At 41.2% G+C, this 22,200-nt stretch overlaps 1 protein-coding gene across 1 annotated transcript; it reads right to left on the bottom strand.

Annotated features, from left to right (window-relative positions):
• Positions 1-13,599: 13,599 nt before the first annotated feature.
• Positions 13,600-15,791, bottom strand: TLNRD1 (talin rod domain containing 1). The gene has a single exon (XM_044077941.1). The coding sequence runs from the start codon at positions 15,284-15,286 to the stop codon at positions 14,123-14,125; it is 1,164 nt and encodes a 387-aa protein (XP_043933876.1). The 5' UTR covers positions 15,287-15,791; the 3' UTR covers positions 13,600-14,122.
• Positions 15,792-22,200: the final 6,409 nt, after the last annotated feature.

The following is a 22,200-nucleotide window of genomic DNA, read 5'->3' as shown; positions in this document are numbered from 1 at the left end:
TACCCAAATCTGTGACTAATTTAGAGACTGTTCAGTCCACCTACTGCATGTCTTCCAAATGTGGGAAGAAACCAGAGAGAGTCCACAGAAAACCACAGACACAGGGAGGACATGTACTCTCTCTACAGTAGGTACTCCAGCCGTGAATCACATAGGAGAACCTCTTGCAAGCCCACATTAAATGCAGCACACAAATTACTTTAATCAAGTCTATTATCACAGTTTCAACCTATGAGGTTCAAAATCAGCTATAAAGCATTTTTATAACCACATCAGTAAAATGAAAGGAAGCACTGTGACTATACCTATCCTTCAACCACAGTACATGGTGCAGTTCTGCAAAATAATAAAAAAAAATGTGCAAACTTCATATTAAAAAAGAAAAAGCAAATATACAAAATAGACATACCTGACACTAGACCAAATAAACTGAAGACACAAAATAAAAAAATTCAGCGAGACCAGACAGCATTACCTAGCAGTTTCATACACAGAATCAAGAAAAACCCAACTAAACCACTACCAAATGTTAACAAGTGAACACATCTGCCTACGGCAACAGATAGTAAGGGTACCAATTCATGTTTACATCGGACCAAAACAATTTTACAGAGCTACCAGGGCTGATGGAGAAGTAGTCTAAACAAATATGACACGGGGGGGGGGGGGCTAACTTTTAATAGATGTAGAATACTATGGGTTTGTTATGGGGAAATCTTGCCGTGTGAATCTTGTCGCTTCTTTTTTTTTTTTTGCAGATGTGACACCAGCATTTGGTGGAAGGCTGGAAGCATTCAACACTGTTTCACATAAGGAGCAAATTTACAAATTAACAGTATTAAATGTCAGTCCCTATGTAATTCTATGGGTAAACTACAGGTTAGACAAAAGAAAATAAAAGTCAGGAGGCATCACTGTCTCAGAGGTGGTTGATGACGCCAACTGTGAACTGGGTAACAATTTCAATAAAAAGTGTGAAAGTTCTCAAAAGTTGGTCGGTGCAAAAACACTCTAAAAATAAAAATAAATTCACCTTTAATTTAATCTGCAAATTCAGCATCATATCACAGATATCAATTACAGCTGCCGTCTTTATGTCAAACAAACATCCTGAAAGACAGCAGACTGCAAGACTTACTATGAAAGATATGAACTAGCAGGACACCCAAGGTACCACTATGAAAAATTATCGGTGGGGGGACTATACACAGCTGCAATAACCCTGTAGAAACCTGCAACCATGTAAAACAATTTTAAAACGGAAAATAACTGTGCATTGTCAAGGCTTATGGACACCAGGTCACGGACCCAAAAATTGCCAACGTATAAACCTAAACATAAGGGCAGCCACTCTGGAATATATCCAACCCCAGATCATTGAAAGGATACAGGCACAATGCACTAGCGCTTACAGCAGCACAGTTCCTGATAGTTCTACATCACAACTTGAAGGACAGGGTTTCAAGTTTACTCTGTCAGTATGGATTCTGAATGCTCCCCTCCATATCCACGAGGTTTGTCTAGGTGCTTCCAATGTGTGTATGTAAATCTACATGTGTGCACACATTCAAATGAAATATCTAGTATCATTTAGGAATAAACTTCGCAATACATCAAAAATGCTTTCCCCAATTCCACAGTACAAGATATTAACTCAAAACAAAATTATAAATGAAACTTTTCAAAATTAAAACTTGGATAAATCACTGTGCTCTTGTTCCACACCAGGCTCACCTACATGGTCACCACCTAAACAGCTTTTCCTCCCTCTTCTCTCCTCATTCACATAAATTTAAGTTACAGCAGGGCTCTTAAAATGCTTCCCGTCTACTTTACCCTTCCTTCTCCACTACAATGCTGCTGTCCTTTATCACTCTAATTTATATCCTTTTCTCAAACCCATTTACTCCAAACCCTGACTATTCTCTCCACAATCTACTGCACTGCTACCCAAGATCTCTACCAATTTACAATTACTATCCCTATTATGCCCCAATACTGCTATGCAGCTGTACACAATTTGACCATTTTTTATAACTGATCTGCTTTATACATATTACTGTGAAAATCCTAGATTTACAATTGCATTAATAAAAGTTATCTTCCATTTTTGCGTACTCTGTGTTATGTTAACCTACTACAAAAATTACTGTATTTTTTTCTATCATTTACTTTGCTTTTTTCCCCATTGCCTATGCTGAAAAGGGGCTTGCTTTTGCTGACGCATTCAGACCACAGTAAGCAAATTTAAATAAAGTGAATCACATGAGAAAGTCCCCCAAATACATTCTTTTTAACTACCCAGGCAATTTTCTAGAATTATTCTAGTAGTCTAGTGATGTTTAAACTCAAAAATCTTACTTTTCCAATTCTGTTTATGCTTTCTAAATTTGTATGGTTTTAGATGAAGGTCAGTTTTGCCTTACCATCTGCCTGGTACTGTGGTGATTTTTTATTACTTTAATTTTTTTTTTTGCTCTTAGTTAAATTTCCTTGCCATGGATTTACACCATTTTCTGTGGGGAGAGAGTGTGTGTGTGTGTGTGTGTGTAGAATTTAAATTCTATTTCAGCATATCCTGAATTACATTACAATGACTGATTTTGTTTCAGACAGTGACCGTTTTCCACTGATGGTAACATATGATGGACACTCATGGGTTAAGGAATTGACAGAAGGATGTAATGTGATTGGGTGATGTATGTTTTAAATTGTATACAAGTCATGTGATTTTATATAGCATCAGGTTCTGATGAAGTCCTTGAGGGGACGAAAGCACTTAACTTGTTGTTTTACTAATAAATAGTTGGAACACACTCTTGACCTGGACAGTACTTGACTGCACACAAAGGTGGTTATACAATATTATATATACACACACATATATAACACACCTCTACGTACATCTACATATATTTGTATCTACACATACACACACACACACACACACACACACACACACACACACACACACACACACACACACACACACACGTTTCAAAGATAGCCTTGAATGAAAGAAACAGTAAGGCAAGGATGACTACGCATACATTTGAATGAACATTTTTACCTGAAAAGCCACTGCATCAAAAACTGTAAGTCTATATATGAGGTTTCTAGTGTCAGATTTAACTATGTGAGTAGTTAGGGACATAAATTTTCTTTCCATCAAAGCTACCTTCCATGAAATGATACACAACCATCTCTATATACAATACAGGATTACGGTCATGGTTGAAAACAATCTACAGTGAAACAATTCACCTTCCAAGTTACCACATTAATAAAGTTAACTATTAATACTGATGGTTAAGTAAATATAAAGGAAAATGCTGCAAAGTAAATAACATCCCTGATCACAGACAGACTGCAAAATGAGGGTACATACTGCAATGCACTGAATTACTTTAGTTACAAAAACTACACAACTGTTAGTAATTCAGAGAGCAAGACTGTGTTAACTACCACCTCTTCACTATTAAATGCCTTCTTATTTGTTCTACTATATCACCCACAAGCAGTACTGCATTAAGATTTGCATACATTTTGTCCTATCGCTTCTACCTTGCTGCTTACCTGCCAAGAGGCTAGACAGCAATTTTGTTCTCAAAAGACATCTAGTTCAAGGACACATCCTGCAGCTGCATGAAAAGTTGCTCCACAGCCATTTCCAAGCACACTGTTACTCAAACTACACCACATGCACATATTTTTTCAGACCTTAAGGATAGAAAATCACTTATTTTTCTATTGCACAAAATACTACAAATCACTTCAAAGTGAAATATATATTTATATTTTTATAATTCTTTAACTTTAACCTTTTTTTGCCCAGCTTAGTCTTACTAGGCATAAGAAAGACCTGAAGAGGTATTTGTCTATTCATATCGGCAAGGGAAATTCACTACCCCAGGAATCTTTTACATTCACTTGAGCTACCACAAACTCAGAGGTAGTAGGGGCTTAGTTTAATATCAGACATGGTAGAAGGCATCCACAAAGTTGAAAACCCCAACTCTTTACACTATAATGCAGTTTCAGAAGTAGAATATAAATTCATGACACCAGATTTGGGAACAACGCCCACAATCTTTCCGATTTTTCCAGCATCAGATGGAGTGCTTTTCCTGTTGAGACACTAGCACAGTGAGAGCTACAGAACAGGATGCTTAGAAATATAGAAAAAGGAAAAGTACTACAAGGCAAGATAGTACGAAAAGGTAGAGGACTGAAGCAGGTGACGGGTAGATGAAAAGAGGATGTTAAGAATCAAGGAAGAGACTCAAAGAAGATTGATGAAGAAGACGGAAGCAGTAGAGAAGAGAGGAAGTAAGATATGAGGCAGAAGCAGAACTTCAGGAAACTTTGGTAGCAAGGAATTACTTGGGAAATGAATTAGAACTGGGGCACCTCAGCAAATGCTAAAAAACTAGATGGGGCAGGAGGCTGTCTAGTCATGAAGCATCAGAAAGGGACTGGAGAAAAGGAAATAAGAGGTCAGGGATGAGAAAATAGAATGGGTCATGGGCCAGGCAACAGAAATTACATGGACTGAGGTAGAAAACAGCAATGTGGACAAGTGCAGCAGTAAACAGAACAGCAAAAAAACAAACACCACATGGGGATGGGAGATGGGCAGTAGGGATGGATAAAAAACGGAGAAACAAGGAAAAAAAAAAAAAAAAGAGAGACAACAGGAGATCTGAGGAGCATGAAGCCAAGGTACATGAACAGGGAAAGAAAGACGTGAGGAGCAACAAACGAGACAGACAGCTTTGCTCAGACAGACAGCAACCTAAAAGTATGCAGACAGGGAAGTGGTGGAGTTGAAATAAGATTAACAGAGAGTTGAGTCAGAGCAGCAGCAACACACAGCACATAGGTGGCAGGTATTTATATCCTACAATTACAGACACGCTCTCTAGGAATGTATCATGATAGGCATCAGTTTGCACTCATAAGAAAGAAAAGTGAATTAGTTTAGTAATGGTGGAAATAATTCCTTTGCCAATACAGGTCTAACAGTGAATAAGCTGATCATGAAAGACAAGGGAAATATACAGGAGCAAGCAGGTGGCATCAGTATCCAAGGACATGCTAAACAGAGCAGAGCTTGCAGAAGTGCTCCCCTTAGTGAGGACCTGTAGTACCAGAAATGGGAGGATTAGGCGGTTCCACTGTTATTGTAGGAGTGGTTGTTGAGAACACAGAGTGTAATAAGGGGGGGTATTCTTGCAAAAATGAGCTGAATAGTAATAATTGGCTTCATCTCAGGTTGGCACAGAACAAAACATTGAGAAACAGGGGCTAGAAGGACACAATAGAGAAAGTGTGCCTGTAAAATGAAACTGAAAAGAAAATAAGACAAGTGTTCCGAAAAAGCACAACAAAAGAAAGCATATGAGAACGGCTGCCAGACAAAAAAATAAATAACACTGCTCTACCACAATAGGGACTGCAACACACAAATGTACGAATATAAATGCATTAAAAATCAAACGGTGAATCTATTTTTGGTTAAGCACTTTCATCCACCTTTTTCCTTCCTGCTTGAGCTAACAAGTGTTAAAGTAGAACGAAACAAACAAAAATAATGAATGATAGAGATAGGTCAACAAATAAGGGACCATCCAGGACAAAAGTAGTATAAAAAAAGAGAACATGAGAGAGAGAGAGAGAGAGAGAGAGAGAGAGAGAAACGCATGCAAACCAAGACAGACTACACAGCACATGTCAATGAAAGGTATGCAGAATGAACAGTAGAAAAATAAAGGCACTATGTCAGTAGATGACAAAAAAAAATAATAATAATCAGAATTACCCAGTAGACAGGAATGATGGGGCACAGAGGTGAAAAATAGGAAAGAGAAAGAGGGAAATAATGATCAAGAGGTATGTGGGCCAATAACTAAAAACATGGGACATTATACTATATTCAAGAATGAGCTTAGAGGCTGGGGTAGGGGACTTCAATATATAAGAGAGTCAGAAGGTACAGAGCATAAAAACAGGAAGGAAGGAAGGAAGTAAAAGAGAGAGAGAGAGAAGTAAGAGAGAATACAATAAGGGAAGCCTGAAAAGGTCAACGATGACCACAGAGACAGGGAAATAAAGGAGGTGGAAATGGCAACGGAAACTGTGATAGAAAATGTGCAGGAGCCAATTTGAAACCTTTGAGGCTGCTGCAATGTTACTGAAACCCAATGTAGAACTATTCAAGGGGTTCTCAAGAGTGGAGTGTGATCAGCCACTACGGTGGAGAAAAAAAAAAAAACTCTGGAAACTACAAGTTGCTGAGACTTGATTCACACAAGCAAAAAATGGTATGGAGTTAAAGGTAAATAAGGTCACTCGGAAAAGACTTGCCACTGAATGAAAGCAGAATATAATCATGGCAAGAAAAAGTCAGTCTAATGCATGGGCCTCACCAGGGAGGAAGTATGCCCAGATTTCAAAGTGTCTGTCTAGATACTTCCTTAAAGCCCCAAAGCAAAAATGAGATGGGTAGCGAACTGTGTGTACAGGTGGAAAATTCTTCAGACAACAGGGAGCACAGGATAAGGCAACAAGTGAGGTCTCATGAGCAGCCAAATTTAACAAGTTTACCACCAATACAGTGAGATCAGAGGCAAATGAATGACAAGGAATCCTGAAAAGATAGCTTAGGAGACTACAGATGTGGTGTACAAGGTGCACCAAAAGAAATGGCTGTCCAAGCGCAGTATACTCAACTACATGAATCAAGCAAAGACTCTAGAATAGAGGACAGACCTTAATGCTGCAATTCTAAACCATTAGGCTTCATGGGAAAATATATTTAAAAAATAAAAGGGCAAATCAAATATTGCGATATAATTATATACATACACACACATTATATATACATACGCGCACACACATATATGGGAACATAAAGAACTAGGATAGAGATAGTGTCCCTGTTTAGCATACTGATTAGGTCACAGCTGTGCATACTTTCAACATAAAGACTACAGAAGAAAGTGACAAAAATACCAAGGCAGAAAAGTGGGCATGACATATGAGCAAACAAACTGTTTTCTAACAGAAAAACAAAGATGATACACCACTAAGCCAGCCTGTATGACATGAGAGCACCCAGGAAAAGAAAGGGCCACACCCGGAAAACAAATGGAACACAGTCTAATATTCATACAAAAATAGTGTTCTGTGTCACAAGATAAGAAGTTGGATTATTAATCATAGCAGGTGATAAAGATCTTATATTTAGCAATTGTAATTAATGGGAATTCTTGGCAGGATGGTAAGGGGGAGGGCTAGATGCCAACCACACTTTAAACTAGCTGGGATAAGGCAATTTCAAGTAATACAAGTTGGACTTTCCAACTGCATTTCCTGCTTTCAGTAGACAACAGTAGACTTAATTTCTCTCCCTCTCTTCTGCTATCAAGTTAAAAGTAAAACAAAAACATTGCCAACACACCAATACTGGCAACCAGTACATGCTACTACATACTCAAGACACTAATAAATCAGACTTTGCTGGACAAAGTGTAAAAGAAACTATTTGCAAAGTGTAATCCTCCCCCTGTTCTTCATAATTCTGCACAGTCATATTGTACTGTATTGGAGAAAGAAAAACAACCATTGTACAGGACTTTGGGTTCAAGTAGCACATATATCAAACAGTACATTTAGCATCTAAAACTGCAGCATTCCAGACCATACAGATCATAATGTAAACCAAATACCAGAAATCTGACAGCCAAACTTTAAACACTAATTACGGAGAAGCTGAACAATTCACACAAGCATGATTCATCCAGTTAATTGTGCTGTGACCATCACTCCTAAAGTAACTTCCGTTTAAAAACTGTTTCATTTCCCTCAAGTGTTTTTATTCTCAGTACTTAGTCATAGGTTACAAATTAATGGGCAAACAAAATAAGAGCACCAATTTATATGCATACACTTTAAAGTATACCTATTTCAGGAATTAAGATAAACATTAAAAAATGTCACCATTTTCTCTGAAGTACAGGCTAACACAGAAGGCCTCTGGCTAGCGAAGTTCACAGATGACTGCAAACTAGGAGCCATAGTCAAGTCCCCAAATGATGTGGACATCCTACAGAAGGGCCTCGCTGAGACAGATGCCTGGTGTCATAGCCATGGCCTCAAGCTCAATGCCAAAAAGTGCAGTGTCATCCCCTTTGGTAAAAACTCTGTACCCTTGAACGACCACACAGGCAGCAATCTACTTAACACCGAATGTGTAATAAGAGACCTTGGGACCTAGGTGGACAGTAGTCTCTCCTTTGATAGTCACATCGCCACAGTAGTCAGGAAGTCCTTCTACGTGGCACACCATCATAAAAAGGTTCTCATCCAGGGAAAAAAAAAAAAAAAAAAAAAGAGGTTCATAGGTTCATACTAGCTTATCTGCCCTAGGGCATTTATAAGCCTAGCCAGAATGTGTTTGGCTTTCGCCACCCATTTTAAATTAATTTTGCTATGCCCTTTTTCGAGGTTAGTATACTGTGCCTCTGTCTAACAGTGACACAGAAGTGATACCCGGGTTAAACCTACGATCTCCCATCCACTCATCAAGATTCCTCTTGAAGAGAGTCAATGAGGGACTCTGCCTAACCTGGACTGGGATTTTATTCCAGAGTGAAGGGAGCCTCTGGGTTATGAATCTGTCCCTCCAGCATGTCCTATTTATTTCAGTGCTGAGGTTCAAGTCTCTCGAGCTCGTACAGCATGTCCATTAATTCCGGGTTGGACATGGCTTTATACGTCAGGCACAGACCGCCACTGAACAGGCGGTATGCCACCGAGTACAGCTGGAGTTTCTTTAACCGGGCAGCATATGGCATCTGTTTGAGCTCTTTGATCCTCTTGGCGAGGTACTTTTGGGGTCTTTCCAGTTGCTGCAGGTGTCTGGTAAGGTACATCCCAAAAGGGGCATCGTACTCAATTATGGGCCTGATGAGGGATGAGTAAAGAGGCACGACGATCTCCCTTGATCTAGATGTGAATCCCTTCATGATTAGGTGGGCTATATAAAATGTTTTTCTAACCACTTTGGCCACATGGTTGTCAAATGAGAGACTGCTATCAACTTGGGTCCCCAGGTCCCCAATTACTTCTTCTGTACTTAATAGATTACCACCTATGTGGTAATTTGTGGGCACTTTGTTTTTGCCAAAGGGGATGACTATACACTTTTTGGCGTTTAGCTTGAGGCCATGACTCTGGCACCAGTTGCCTGTTTCTATGAGGCCCTTTTGGAGGATACTTGTGTCGGCTGGAGAGTCTATTATGGTGCCCAGTTTGCAGTCATCTGCGAACTTGGTCAGCCACAGTCCTTCCGTGTTGGCCTGTACCTCCAAGAAATATATACCGAACAAGAGAGGTCCCAGGACTGAGCCTTGTGGGACACCACTTGTTACTGCTTTGGAGTCTGACATGGCTCCAGCAATTCTAACCATGTGGGTTCTGTCCTTGAGGCAGTTTGCAACCCATCTAGTGACATAGGGGTTTATATTTAAGCTGGTGAGCTTATCTATGATGCCCGAGTGGGGAATTGTATCGAAGGCTTTTGCGAGGTCCAGGTAGGCTGTGTGGACCACCTTCCCCTCATCAATGGCCTTGGTGACTGTTTCAAAGAAATCAACCAGGTTCAAGAGGCAGGATCTGTCCTTAAAGCCGAACTGGGTAGGATCCAGTGTCTGTAGGTCCCCAATATCTAGGATCCAGTGTCTGTAGGTCCCCAATATCTTTATTTATGAGGTCCATAATGATCCTTTCCATAGCTTTGCAGACCAAGTCAGGCTTATGGGGCGATAGTTTCCAGGATCTGTTGAGGCACCACCTTTGTGGGAAGGGACCACTGTTGCTGTACGCCACTCTTTGGGTACATATCCTGTAGTAAGGCTGAGATTGAACAGTAGTTGTATGTTTGGGTTTAGCTCTTCTTGGAGTTCATGTAGGACGCAGCCCAGGACACCGTCTGGTCCCATTGATGCTGTGTTTTTTGCTTTGGAGAGGGCGGCTCTTACCTGAGCATCTGAGATGTCAGGGGGGGGGGCAGCACTCTGCTGGGATAGATATTTGCCCTTTTGGTGGGGGGGGGGGGAGTTTGCACTGAACCTGTCAGCTAGGATGTTGGCAATGTCTGTGGGTTCGGTGTATTTTTTGTCATTTTGGACTAATTCTGAGCATATCTGGGAATTCCCACCCAGGTTCCTAACATAACTAAAGAAAACCCTGTGATTATCCTTAGTGTCCTGTGCAATTTTTATCTTGAAGCTGGCCACGATTTTATGAGTGCCCGTAGTTTTTTGCTAATACTGATCAGAGATGCCTTCCCTTTTTGGGATTTTGCTCTATCATTTAGTAGCTTCTTCCTTCTATTGTATAGTATGTTTATGGCTGGGGTCCACCAGACAGGACGTCTGCCTTTGGAGGATTGGGTCTTGGTTTTATTTGGGATTGCATGAACCATGCATTCCTGAAGGTGTTCATAGAATGCATTTATAAAGGATTTTGCAGTCTGGCCCGTATTTTCTACAGGCCCAGGGGCTTTGAAGGATTCCACCTCGGTTTTGAGGCGTGTGAAATTTGCTTTAGAGAAGTTTTTCACTGGTTTTCTAGGCAGGAGGTGGGGGTCGGGATGTGAATATCCAGTGAGATTAGTTTATGGTCTGATCTTACCAGTGAGGGATACACTTCTGGTCTGAAGCATAGAGTCCCCATGTTGGTGATGATCAGGTCCAGTATGTTTTCCCCTCTTGTGGGAGTGGTAACAAGTTGTTCCATAGCATATGAGTTTATAAATTCTAGGAACCTTTGGGCTAGGGTGTTGGAGCTAGAGTAATGCTCCCAGTCTATGTTTGGGTAGTTGAAGTCTCCCAATATAATGGTGTTTGGAGAGACCTTCATATTTTCCAGTGTTCTCAGGAAGGCAGAGTGGGGTTCCTGGGTTTGGGAGGGTAGTCTATAGCAGGCTATAAACTGGAAGGCAGTTTTACCCACTGTTAGTTGCACATGGATAGTCTCTGATGCTTCGTGCTTTGCCACCAACCTGGAGGTGTGGGCATCTTTGACGAATATTGATACCCCCCTCCTTTTGTGGTTCGGTCCAAGTTTTGTGGCCGAAAAGCATGGTAGGAGGTATAACCTGGTAGTGCTGGGGTGCTCTCGGGAGCCTTGAACCAGGTTTCTGTTACTGCACAGATATGGATGTTCTCCATGCTAAGGAGAGTTTCGAGTGCGTGCATCTTGAGGTTTAGACTTCTGGCGTTGAGTAGCATTACTCTTAGTTTCTTATCCCTTGTGATACCTATGGAGGTGGGTTTGTCTTTTGAGCCTTGCCTAAAAAAGGCACTATGGGGGTAGCAAGAGCCTTTACCAATATCCGAAAGCCCAAGGGTGACAGGTGCAAACCGTCCCTAGCAAAGCATTGTGGCTTGCCGAGCATGTCATCCCAGGCTGACAGGCATTGGATCCCCTTTGAATGACACCAATACTTAAGCCAGTTGTTTAAATTGATAATCTTGTCTTCATATTGTGGCATCATTCTTGGTGAGGGTAAGATGCTACTCAAGGTCAGGGTCATACCGGCCTGGGCCACATGCTCAGAGAGCTCCTCTATGTCTCTTTTCATGTAGTACAGGGAGGTACATCTCAGGTCATTCACACCAGCATGGACAATGACAGAGTCATATTTGTACTTGCCTTGGAGTGACCCGAGTGCTTGTGTTATGTGGCGGATCCTAGCACCCGACAGGCAGTTCATTGTGACCTTCTCCTTGTTCAGCCTGGTGAGCGGGACGTCAGTGTGCCTGATGATAGAGTCACCTATTACAAGTGTATCAGGTGTGTTTAGCCTTAAGGGCTGTGACTGTTCGGCACACTGGCTTTGTGAGCTGTGTTGCACATGTTTTGTTTTGGGGTAGTGGTTGCTTGGGTGTCTGCTTTGGAGGTCTCTGCTGCTTAGGCAGATTTTTATTTAGAGCCTCAGAGCATGTTTTTGTGTGTTTATGTGTTTGGTTTGCTGTCGTGGTAGGTCTATGTGAGACTGGAATTGTAGTGAGAGTGTGGTTTCCTTCTCCTCCTGACTGGTTACGCCAGTACGGAGTTGAGAGCGCTTAGCCTCCAGTTTGGCTATATGGATGCATCTCTCATGTGTTGGAATTTGTTGGTAGGAGGAGAGGGTTGTATGTGTACATGAGGCAGTTGTAACATTGCCTCAAGATTCCCAGACTCACCAGCTGGACCGGAGAGGAGATTGACAACTGACCTTTGGACATGCTAGAATAGTATTGGGAATTCCTTTATAATTGAAAAAAAAAAGGGGGGGCAATGGGGAACAAGGTACTCAAGGGGAGTTTGTGAAAAAAAAAAAAGGGGGGGAGCAATGGGGAACAAGGTACTCAAGGGGTGTTTGTGAGGGTGTAGTGCTTTTAATTTTTTAGTGCTGACTTATATAATTGCTTTAGTGAGCAAGTGCCAGATAACTTAAATGCAAAAACGACAAACAGTAACTTTCTTTCAAGTGAAACAAGGAAATAAGTACAGTAAACAATGCAGATATCACTAGGGATCCACACTGTTCCCCTCTACTCGACACTCATTAGACCCATTACCATTATAGAGTACAATGCCCCTTTTGGAATGTACCTCACAAGACATCTGCAGCAGCTGGAAAGGCCACAGAAGTACCTCACAAAGAGGATTACTGGCCTCAAACAAATACCCTACACTGACTGTCCCAAAAAACTCCAGCTTTACTCCGTAGCACATCGCCTACTTCGAGGTTCTCTCTGCCTAACATATAAAGCTATGTTAAACCCAGAGCTGTTGGACATGCTACACCTAAAGAAATCCCAATCCCTCTGAGCTACATGCTCTAGGGACCTAAACCTTGTCACCACAATAAACAGGACATGCTAGAGGGATAGAAACAGGACATGCTGGAGGGATAGATTCTTGTCCCAGAGACTTCCCATACTCTGGAACAGGCTACCCCTCTATGTCAAGCAAAGTTCTTCATTAGCACTCTAAGAAAAATCTTGATGAGTGGATGGGAAATAGGAAATACACCCTGGTGATCACTTGTGCGTCTGCTCGACAGTGGCACAGGAAAATAACTTTCTTGGGTGGCGTAAGCCAGGAAACCTTTTTGGCTAGGCTTACGTAGGCCCTTGGGCCAATAGCCTAGTACCTACCTATGAACCCTATTACAAAAGGAAAAACATTCAAAATGTTTTTTGTGATGCAGCAAAAAAAACTGCTAATATTCAGGAATACAAAACAATAGAATTCAATGATGATGTTCAAACATAAAACTTACACCCTGAATGTAATCACCTTGTGTGACCAAAGGTAAATAAACTCTCAAACAAAATGCCTCCCACTTCTACAAAACTCGACAGGAGTCAAACTGCTAACATGAGCACACAGTAGCTACTTACCACATTTAACAAATATCCTTGTACAATGTGTCAAATAATGGGGGACAGAAGCACAGAGTATGGTTGTACACATTACAAAATAATTTTAATATAACATTTAAAATGCTGACAGTAAGTTTAAATAACGGCAAGCAAAACATGTGAGAAACATTTTAATAGCTGAAATAATAAATACTCCAATACATGCAAGATAAAAATTGACACAATAAAAAGACTGATGTCCGTTATATAGTGTAAAATCTTTGAAACTCACAGCAGCTTTCCCACTGTAGAACCAACACACAAACAGTCACAACTGCCACTCTCTCTCTCGTTTCACTTCAACACAGCATACCCCTTCTGGGAAACCAGATTCAAAAAGTCATACCAATGTAGCTACATCCATCATTTCTTAAATGTGTTAAACATCTGAAAACTGAGGTAAAATTTCCTGCACAATTAACAGACCAACAGTGGAATTCTGGTGTAAATTTCAGGAAGACAGACTTGAACCGCGCCCAGCGCGATTACAGCTGTCTTTTCAGTACTACAGATTAGCGGGGACTCTAGCCTTGTATTCCTTTTGTAAAACTGATTTAAACACGGGGTGATCCATTAACGTCTTTGGCATATAAATGACACGTTTCAACAACTAATTCACTATATTTGGGGAGGGAATCAATTCACAGAATTTGTATATTCACTGGCGGTAAAGTCCTTGGTGAGGATCGTTCCCTTAGTGCCTGAGATAACAAATTGCAACCGTCCGAAACTGCACAAGCAGAGTTCCTCAACCGCTCCCTGTAATCAGGCATTTTGCTGCTATTTTCTGGATGTTGAGCTATATCCCTGAGGCGTTGGGTGAGAAGTACACAAGCAGAAACCACACTCATAGCCCCTCCTAAAATCGCAGTCTGCACAGCCTTTCCTTCTTGATTCATAGTAGCGGCTCTGCCTAAAAACTGGGGCTCCGTGGCAAAGCCCACTAAAGCATTCACAGACTGGACTAGGGCCCCACTGAATAAAACACATCTGTTCCTTGTCAGTTCGCTTGGTGAGGACTTTACCTCCTTCACACATGCCAAGAGCGCAGTAGCACTAGTACTTATGCATTTAATGCTAAGCTTGAACTGCTCCTTGGCGAATTTTTCCTTGGATTTATCACTGGCCAGAACGCAAACATCCGTCAATGTTTTCAAGTTCCTGGAGATGTTCTGGGACACCTCGAGCAACACTTGGGGTGTCAGATCCCCAAGAGATGATGTTTTTAGGATAGCACAACTCTGTTCTACTTCGTGGCGACACCTGATGACTTTGTAGCGGTCCACCAAGCCAGGAAGCGCCGGTTGGGTCCCAGGGGTCTCCACAGCAGCAAGATAAGCGGCATGGGCCGAACATTCCGTCAGTGAGACAACCAGGTCTCCCAATTCCAACAGGCTCTCCCCCACTTCTCCAAACTTCCCCATATTTAACTGGCTCTGGACGTCGTGGGTCAGAATGGACAGACCTTTGGTCCTGGCAATGATGGTGTCCCTGCACTTCTCAAATGATTCCCCAAATACAGACAGACTCTCGGTGTTGACAGGTCTGGTTTCACTCGACAACAGAAGCAAGTCAGCCACCAGTTGCACTTTGCTTTTACACTGGTCACAGATGGAAATGAGTTTCTTCCTGTGCTGCGAGATGCCACTGCTACTAAGATGGCTTGAGACGTCGCTAGTAGACTTGCCAGAGCCACTACTAGCCATAATGCCTTGGGGCAGTTGCATACCTCTTGGAACCCGACCACCCCCACAAAAGTTCCGACTGACCTCGGCAGGATCTCGCTGCCTGTCCCGCATCATCATTCCATTAATCTCCAAGAATCAAAAGCCTTTGGGCGCGGTGTTTGTTAAGGGCCTATTCCCCTCTCGCTTATTACATTACTCTTAGAGCGTATTGGCCGCTGTAACGCATGCGACTTGGCGTGCGCGTACTCGTCCCTTTGGGCGTGCCCTTGTAATGTTCAAGCGACAAATTAGTGAAGGTTTTTAACGCTCGTTCTGGTTTAGTCGTAGCGTTAGTAAGGGTGGGTCTGCGATAAAGGCTAAAGAAGGATTCGACGAAAACGAGAGGCCAAATCGAGTTCACCTAGCTAGTACATTGTCCGAAAGTTGTCAACTATAACATTTAGAGAGAGGGGGAAGGAAAAGCAATTAAACGGCAAGCGAGATGAAGCATCGAACTGCCGCGACTCCCGAATGGGCGTCTGACCGCCTAATAACTGAATGACGAAAAGACTGTTTTGTGTAATAACGGGTTAATTAGTAAAAGTCTTACTTTGGAACTTTCTGAATGAGCTGACCCCGAGCTGTTCTTTTAGAGGCGGTGTTAGGGTGGGATAGTATTGGGCAGGGCAATGGAGGAGGGACTATGGGAAATGCATCCACCAGGAAAAAAGATTATTTTTTTTTAATGGAGAACATGTACAATATTAGTATTTGTGTTCACCCACCCACAAAAATACAAAGCGACCATACCTCTCAAGTGTACCTCATTATGAGGAACGTACCTCATTTGGGGTCCTAAAAAGTTCATGTTCCTCGAAGTTCCCTCAAAGTTCCACATTGAAAGACTCTGTCATACATTCAGTGTTAGGAATTTGTTTAAGTGAAATCCATTGTAAATAGAAATAAATCGCATTAATTCATTAAAATATCTTTATAAGTAAAACCGGCATATTTTAACCATCCTATGATCTTCCTAGTTGAAGGTGTTAGTAAGCCATTAGTTAGGTGTTCCACATTTTGCCCATTTGTTCCACATTATGAGGGCTAGTGTTCCTCATTTTGGACATGGAAGGTTGAGCGTTATGAAAGCGACAGAGGCAAGGCGATAACGTGAGTTAGCCTGAGTGACTGTTAAGATTTTTTTTCTTTCTTTAAGTCTCGGGTCTTGACGTTGTTGGATTTGTCAAGTTATAGTAATTGTAAACCAGAATATTGTGTACAAATCAATATAGATGACTTCTGTAAAGTTGTTAATTACGAAATATATATAGTGGTTGCATATGGATGCTTATACCAACAGATTGGCAATGTAATTCTGAGTGTTTTCCTACAGCAAATGCTGTTTTATTAATTGTATAACAAATGCAGGCAAGACGTTACCCGGAGAGTGCAGTGTTATATACGTATGCACCATTAATGCATACTGTACGTTTTGTAATTTTTAAATTGAGCTTTACGTGTGCAATGGAAAATGGTCAAGTATGTCAGTTTATAAGTGCTGAATCAAACTAGTAGTAATTGTACGTCTCTGCAAGCGTAGTACAGGGCTCCGTACCAACAGAAAGCATGTTACCCACGATGCATTCTACTGGTTTCATAAAGAAACTTTTGCATACCCATTAAATGATGCACTCCATGATAATCCATGACATATCTGTAGTTGTTTTATTGTATAGTCTTCCCGCCTCACTTCATTACATTGAATACAAATCTTGGGCACTAGTTTGTATCCCATTTTTTTTACAACTTGGCGGGGATGGATGACTAAGGTAAACCATGCGAGTTATTTAATTGATTTATGCTTGCTTAGCTATAGGACTGATTGTATGTTAGTTATTGTGTTCCCTGGGATGCCATTAATTGATTTCTCACAAGTGTTTATGGTCAGGGATGAATAACGTATTAAGCATTGTCACTTAGTGCTGTATGAATACATTCACATTGTAACTTAAAAAGTACTGACCATGTTTTGGACTGTGGCATCCAATGCTGTAACTATTTTTAATACATTTGAGTGCTTCTTCATAGTTTTAATAAAGAGTTGTTGCTCTGTTTGATTATATCGTATGTATGCCTTGCTTATTTCAACATATTTGCTAAAGAATTCTGGACAAAGCCAAAATAATGGGGACATTGTGTTTGTGGGCAAAGACCCCAAATCTGGGACATATTTAAATATTTTTCTAATTCAGAAAGTAAAATAAAAAAAATTGAGGGACAAAATAAAAATACAAAGCAAAAGCAGGCTCAGTTAAAAAGTATTGTGTGTACTTGTACTTCCTCCCCTGTATCTGTTTACTGGAAGGGATTTTTTCTGTTCACATTTCATCTGTCTTCAAAACGGAAACAAGGAAATTCCAAGTCACTGTTTCTAACAAACAAGGGATTTATGACATCACAAACTGTATTACTTGTCATGTCAGATAAGTACTTACATAATTCCGATGAAAAAAATGATTGCTTTAACAGGTGCTGCTCTTCAGTTGCTGGTTTCTTGATGAACTGGTTCACAAAAGTACAGCTGCTTTATGGTGTGTATAAAATGCAGATGGCACTCCCTCATGAGGAAACTTACCTGCTTTTTCTTGTATAATCAATAACATAGCTTTTGCTATGGGGACACACCCTTTGTACAGACAGACTGTATCTTTGTAAATCTTTAATTGTTAAATAATTTAAAAGACCTGTGGAAGTGTTTGGGGTAGCTGAACTTTAAGTTGATTTAGCATCCCTTTGTGGGCTATGCATTGGATTCAGTAAGTCAATTACTAGAGGACTGATGCGTAGTATAATGTACATCAACTGAAGACTGAAACAAAACCTTTCTTAACAGAACTCGCATTGCTGACTAGTCTAAGTAAACTTATCCATGTCTACTTACTGACTTCACAGTAGTTAATTTATGGAGTGGTGTTGAACCCTTCCCACCCTAATTGTTGCCTTCCTGAGCATCAGTTACAGTAATAGATCTACTCTGTAATGTAGCACGTTTATCTAAGTGGAATTTACAAATTGTGCTTGCAGGAATCATACTATACCCCATCTCATGTGTCATGTTGCACCATTACCAAAAGCTATAGGTTATACCATGGTATGGCAATACAGAACTGCCATCCATTTTTTTGTTTGCAGAAAATTAACTCTAGCTACATCCCACAGACTGGTTTTGATTAGTACTGCATAGCAGCAAGTCTGCAGGCCATTTGGCAGATGTTACAGTATGGTACTGTGATAATAAATAAACTATGTAGCCAGTAGATCCCAGATATTTATTAAAAAAAGCTTATCACTCTTCTAGTGCCTCGATACTGTGACAAGCCTCTGTACCATATCACAGTAACCAGTCTCATAGAGGGCCAAGTCACACCACTGCTGACATACTGTACCACATCTTGCAGTCAGTCCTAGATGTCCATTCAAACAAATGCCAAACTGCAGCACTGAGGAATATCAACACCACATCTCGCCGGCCAATCCCACAGTCATAACAAGAGATGTGCTTTGTTTACACTCAGGGAAACTAGGCTAGCACAAACAGTGCTGTCACACACCACGACAAGAGTGACAATATGAATACCTTAACAAATAGGTCCATTTACATCAGCTAAGCAACCATAATCAAACTTCTCAGTAGCTACACGCATCACAAGGTTGCATTTGCAAATAAGAGGCATGAAATTTTACTGAAGGAGGGTCTAAGTTAAGCTACATGGCACTCTGGAATAAACTGATGCATCTAAGCCAGGTGCACCAAGTAACTCATCACCACAGACATTTCCTTACAGTGGAGGCATACTATAATACCATTGCAAATACCAGTATAAGAGTCAAAGGACAACCTTCCACCAGTAATCCATTTACAATGAGTGTAGGAGTTCTTTACATTAATTTCTGTAAATCAGATGACAAGCAAAGCAGTGCTTTTCTTTTCTTATATTCACTTGAAACACTTAAACTATTCACAGAGAATACTTTACCCATAAACTATCTACAACACATTGTTAGTGTGCTCAGTAAAGTCACACAAGCAGATGCCAATACTAGTATCACACATTTACCAAAATGACAGAAAGTACACTTGTGTAAAATCTTACCATAACAGTAGATGTCCTTCTTTTCACTGTTGCAGTATTCTAAACATATGGGATCTCCTGCCCAGGGCTCCCTGACACTCTGCCAGTACACAAAAGTTTAATGATCTTGTAGGCACCATACATCACACTTATGCTCCCAACAAAGAATGTAAGGCATAAAAGGGATATATGGGCACAACTACCCAGAAATGAATTGTCCCAGAAGACAGCAGTCTGCATAGGACAAAGGAGGCCATGCCTGTCCAGAAGAAAAATGGTCAGCCAGAAGAGAATCTAAAATAAAAAACAGAGCAAACAAGGGGGTTGGAGGGAGGCAATGAATGCTGCAATAGTGAAGAGAAGAACATTTACTGTTATGCTGAGATTTTATATGTACTTTGACCTTCTATATCACTGCTGCAGTATTCTAAGCAGAAGGAAGAGTAAAAAAGCTGAAGAAACAATCGGAGATGGAAGGCTGAGAAGAGCCCTCAACAAACTCACATAAAATGGTTTCAGCAAAACCTGCTCTGGTCCTAGAAACCATATCTAACTTATAATGCTTAGTAAAGGTATACACAGAAGACCAAGTAGCAGCTTCAAGGATGGAATTGGTGTCCAACCCGTAGGATAAGGCACCAGAAAAGGCAACGGCCCTAGTGGAATGAGCTGTAACAGAAGTAGACAGTGATTTGCCATGAAAAGTATAACAAAAGGAACTGGCCTTAGATATCCAGGAGGAGATGGTTTGCTTAGAAACAGTCAAATCCAATGTCCGGAGATGAAAAGAAACAAAAAGCTGACCAAACTGAAGAATAGCCTTAATTTTATCCAAATGGTACCTGAGCTGTCTGTGCAAATCCAAGGTATGCTGGACCCTCTCTCCCTAGCAGACTGAGGAGAGGGGAAAAGGGAGGGAGTTGTACCAACTAATTCAAGGACAACTCCTTTACTATCTTGAGTAGCATGAAGGGATGATACCCTGTTTCTGTGAAACAACAAAAAAGGAGGAATGGCCATAAGGGTCTGGAGCTCGCAAACTCTCCAAGCAAAAGTAAGAACCAGAAAAAAAGTCTTCCAGGTACAATGTTGCAAAGGAGCAGAATCTGCAGGCTCAGAAAGGAGCCCAAGTTAATTTTTCTAAAACAAAATTAAGGTCCCAAGAAGGAGGAATAGGTTTCCTTGGAGGCGTAATATGCAGGACGCATTTAAGAAATTGTTTGATTTCAAAACAAGAAGCCAAAGGATGATTCAAGGGCTAACAAACAGAAATGGCTGACAAATGGGCTTGCACAGAAGAAAAGGCCAGACTGGAGTAACTCGCACACATGAGAGGATTAGAGGGGCCCCCACAGAAAAAGGTCCTGGTAATGACCATGGCACCAGACAGAAAATCTTTTCCATTTTAACATATAGGATTTTTTTGGTTGATGGTTTCCTTGCTTGTTGTAAAGTCCTGAGCACATTCTCAGAAAAGAAGTGCCTGAAAGGGATCAAAACCCTATTACCCACAGTGTCAGTTGAAGAGTGGATAAGTGAGGATGGATGAGAGACCTCTTGCCATGTGTGAGGAGATCCAACTGGTGAGGTAACTTGTGGTGATTGCCCTTGGCCAAATACATTGAGGGGCAACCAGTACTGTCTTGGCCAAAAGAGAGTCACTAACAAGATTTTTGTGGAGCCCAGTTGACTTTTCTGCAGGACCCTTGGAAAGTGGAGAAAGAGGAGGAAAAGCATAAAGAAATTTCCTCTTCCAAGGAAAAGAAAAGGTGTCAGTCTTCCACATCAGATGGCTTGGCACTCTGGAACAGAAGAGAGGAACCTGCCTGTTCAGAAGAAAGACAAAAAGATGTACCTGTAAAATACCTCACTGACGGACAATGTCCAGAAATACGGCTCTGTGAAGCATCCATTCATGAGCTTGTGTTTTGGACCTGGAGGCTGGAAGGGCATGCTTGGATTGAGAGCAGCCTATTGAATCCACCATTCAAATTCCATCTTTAGACAGGGAAGGAGAAGTACACTGAAATCCAGAGCATGGCAGTGCTGCAGCTAGACCAACTTAAGTACCACTGAAGCTTCCCATATGCAGTCTGGCAAGAGGGAGTATTGGAATAGAAGAGGCAATGAATCCCTAAGCTTGAAGAAACTCCCTGGGTGGCATGGCAGTCAGAAGCAGAAGAGACGGAAAAAAGGCTGTCAATGACAAAACGTTTGGAGGTGGAAGAGAGGCCAACATTGGTACTGTCTGAATCCTGCATCCCAGATACACATGATCATGAAAGGGAGTTAGGATGGACTTTTGGAAGTTGATAGTGAACCCCAGACTTTGAAGAGAGATGGTTAACTCAAGATCCTGTAACAGGCGGCTGGGAGAAGATGCCTGAAGCATCAGGTCATCTAGATAAGGAAAAATCTGAATGCCTTGGAGCTGGCAGAAAGCAATGAGAGGAGCTAGGCATTTTGTGAATATCCATGGGGCAGTAGAGAGGTCAAACGGCAAAGCAGAGAACTGAAAATGAAAGGAAGATACAGAGAAACATAAAAACTTCCTAAAAAAAGAGTGAATCGGTATATGAAGTTAAGCAACTTTCAGATCTAAAGCCTGGGATAGTAAAAGAGGAAACAAGGTTTGAAGAGTAAGTATCCAAAAAGAAGGAACCTTGAGAAAGGTGTTGAGCCACGAGAGATCCACAATATGTCTACAAGTGACTTACTTTTAAGAAACGGGGAACATCCTGGAATAAAAACCCTTTCCCACTTGAGAATGGAGGACAGGTTGAATAGTTCTGTGGTTCACCAGGTACCCTAGAACCTCCAGGAAACAAGGAACTTGCTCTAGAGGAGTTTAAGGAATTCTTAAAAAAGGAGGAAGAGATTTCCATACCATGAAGGTAACCCTGATAGATGATAGAACCC

The sequence above is a fragment of the Protopterus annectens genome, chromosome 7.part0, assembly GCF_019279795.1.
Source record: "Protopterus annectens isolate FY-2018-M chromosome 7.part0, PAN1.0, whole genome shotgun sequence".
NCBI classification, from domain to species: Eukaryota; Metazoa; Chordata; order Ceratodontiformes; family Protopteridae; genus Protopterus; species Protopterus annectens.
Note: the sequence above shows the minus strand (reverse complement) of the source record. Positions and strands in the feature narration are given on the sequence as shown.

What these genes read in the sequence shown, in the direction of transcription:
- TLNRD1 (XM_044077941.1), bottom strand. Translation starts at nt 15,286, where the DNA reads ATGATGATGCGGGACAGGCAGCGAGATCCTGCCGAGGTCAGTCGGAAC.